This window comes from Silene latifolia, chromosome Y (assembly GCF_048544455.1).
Source record: "Silene latifolia isolate original U9 population chromosome Y, ASM4854445v1, whole genome shotgun sequence".
Classification (NCBI taxonomy): domain Eukaryota; kingdom Viridiplantae; phylum Streptophyta; class Magnoliopsida; order Caryophyllales; family Caryophyllaceae; genus Silene; species Silene latifolia.
Genome location: NC_133538.1, coordinates 32,733,475 through 32,736,497, shown reverse-complemented (window position 1 = coordinate 32,736,497; position 3,023 = coordinate 32,733,475). Strand labels below are relative to the sequence as shown.

The 3,023-nt window shown below is 37.6% G+C and overlaps 1 protein-coding gene across 1 annotated transcript; it reads left to right on the top strand.

The window, feature by feature from the left end:
- The first annotated feature begins 1,803 nt into the window (after nt 1–1,803).
- Nucleotides 1,804–2,786, top strand: LOC141627815 (uncharacterized). The gene is made up of 2 exons (XM_074441031.1): nt 1,804–2,050; nt 2,098–2,786. The coding sequence occupies exons 1-2, from the start codon at nt 1,804–1,806 to the stop codon at nt 2,784–2,786; spliced, it is 936 nt and encodes a 311-aa protein (XP_074297132.1).
- Nucleotides 2,787–3,023: the final 237 nt, after the last annotated feature.

Here is a 3,023-nt window from a genome sequence, read left to right as displayed (position 1 = left end):
AGGGAGGCTATGTTGCTTCTACTCGCTAAACTAAGTTTGTCTAAGTCACTGTATTGGGGGTTTGATTTTGTCACTAAACTAAAACTAACTAAAGTAGGAAGAGATTTAAGAGTCTAACTATAAAGAGAAGGGAACTAGGATTGTTGGTTCATCAATGAATGTCAGATGGTCATAGTTTAGGTCACAGATCAGTCGCGTGTACCAGTCTAAAGGGCAGTGAATACGTCCTTTCGGTCCTCTATTCGCCCTAAAATACTACTAACTTATCTTTCGCCCTCATTAGAGTATTCTAAAGAATATAGCGGGTCTCACTCCTTCCAATCTTTCGATCTAGGTCGGGGTTTGCCAAAAATAACTAGAACAATTATGCGCATTAACCGTCTAATTATCATTAAATGCTACTTGTAACAACAAAGACATGATAGCAACAAAAGATCTGTAAACCTAAATAGCAACTAACAACAGTTCATTGAATCCCTTAAATCTTAGCCGGAGAATTAGCTAAACATGACGATAATAGTGAAACTAATACTAACAAAAGCAATAATAGATAATAACATGATAAAAGATGAAGAGAATTGAAATAATAAGAATTAAACTAAACAAGGAGAATAAAGGAGTAGAGGAATAAGAGAAGCAAAAGGAAAGAATTAATACTAGAAACTAAATTAAATAAAGTAGAGAAAATGAGTTACATAATTTTGACCCGGAAAAATAGAGAGGAAGAACTACATAATAAAAGTTTTAAGTTGTAGAAAAGTGATGAAAGGAGTCCAGGGAAGAGATCCCAATTAATGACCTAATTATCTCTTTATATAGTAGAGATATTATTATAAGATAAGCTAAAATAAGGTAAACTAGAGTCTCGACCAAAATAGAGCTGCGTCCGACTTAGTAGACTCTCGATCGAATAGTAAGGAGGTCGATCGAGAGGTTTGGTGGTCGAAAGTGGTCGATCGAGGAGTAATATGGTCGATCCATCAGAGTAGTCAGTCGATCGAAAGGCTAGAGTGGCCAATCGAGAGGAATTGTGTTCGATCGAACTCAGCGCGTACTTCCTACTTTGCTCACTGAACTTCAAATGTCCGTCATTTCTTCGTTACTTTGGAAAATCAGGCGTTTTCGGTGGCGTTGGAAAGCTAAGAGGATGAGCTTTTGTCTCCAATTGGAATAACCTGGATATCAGTTATAGAACTCGAGATATAGCTCCTCAAAGTAGGCACTAGTAATTTGAAGCTCTTCCTTTGCTCGCCTAGCTACCTTACTTCTACGCGCATCACAATTAGTAGTTTCTAAGCTCCGACTCAACTCATCTCCTAAATGCATCCTGTAAATAGGACAAGAGAAACCAAAGTAGACAATTCGGGGGACATTTGTAGCTAAACACTACTAAATATGCATAGAAATACGTGCAAATACGGTACAAAAAGTCTATATAAAATGCACGCATCAAAAAGACACTTTAATTAAGTTATTTTATTACTATTAGAAATAATGTTATATCATTACATGCAACTAATTTTTGACATTAATAATACAATTAATTTAGTTGTATAATCTAAATAAACACGTATTAACCTTAAAATGAAAATCAGTAAAAACAGTGCGCTAATTCAAAAATGTGGGCTATTAATTATTTTTACTTCGGCAGGTGGGATAGAAAAAGGGTGGGCTACTTATAGGGTCCACAAGTTACTATTTATCTAATGTTGTGGTGTTAGTATCCAGAAAAATAGGTCCATTGATAAAATAGTTCAGAGAATAAGGAATTTGGGGGCTAGAAAGCTATCCTATGCAGGTAGAATGGTCTTGGTTCAGGCAGTTCTCAAGACTTTGCACAATTATTGGGCTAGTATTTTTATTCTACCTGCAGGAGTGTTCAAAAGGATTGAGGCCATATGTAGAAATTTCCTATGGGATGGAGGGGTTGATTATCTGAGATCCCCACTTGTCTCATGGGAAAAAATTTGCAGACCTAAGAATGAAGGTGGGCTTGGACTGAACTGTGCTAACCAGTGGAACAAAGCATTTGTAGGGAAATTGGTCAGTGGTTGGCAACTAAACCAGACCAATTATGGGTTAAATGGGTTAATGCAGTTTACATAAAAGGGGATAATTGGCTTGAGTACTCTCCTACAAGTAACTCGAGTTGGTCTTGGAGGAAAATTTGCTATGTTAAGTCCATTTTCCAGGACTCTTATCAGCATCACGTATGGGCAATGGATCAGGGAAGGGAATACTCTATCGCAAAAGGGTATGATTTCATCAGAAATAAAGGGGAGAGAGTTCAGTGGCATCAGCTCGTATGGAATAAATACACTCTGCCTAAACACAGTTTTCTATCCTGGATTTATATGCATAATGCTCTAAACACTAAGGATAAGCTTCTCAAATTCGGGATTAGTGACAATGATGCCTGTAAGATTTGTGGAACTGGATCTGAGACGACTTCACATCTCTTCTTTGCATGTGAGTACAGCTTCAGGGTCCTTAACCTTGTGGGTGGATTGATTGGAGAGTGCTTTTCAGCGGATGATTTCCTAGAATGGAGGAGAGGTCTGAAGGGCTCTGGGATGCGGAAAGATATCATCAACGCCATCCTTAATGCGTGTATCTATGGCATCTGGAAGCAACGAAATCTATGTAAGCATGAATTAATTCTGATTAATCCGACAAAATTGGTTACCCAGATCATTAAAGAGGTAACAGATCGTACCTTGAGTCTCACTGAGAATATGGGAGATAGAGACAAGGAATGGTTGGCAGGATTGCGAAATCGTGCTTGATTGATTGAGGAAGACGATCGTTTTTTGGAGAGGTTGGTGGTAAAATGAGGAAAGTGAAGATGAATGTGACACCCTCATTCATTGCGGAAAAGTAAACACCTAATTCTAGATAAAAACTGCATGGATATGTTTGTAATAGGTTCATTTGGGTAAAAACCTGTAATTTTTAAAACCGAAAACGAAACCTGAACCTGTTATAAAAATATCCAAATGGGAAGGTGTCAAACATGCAAGGTC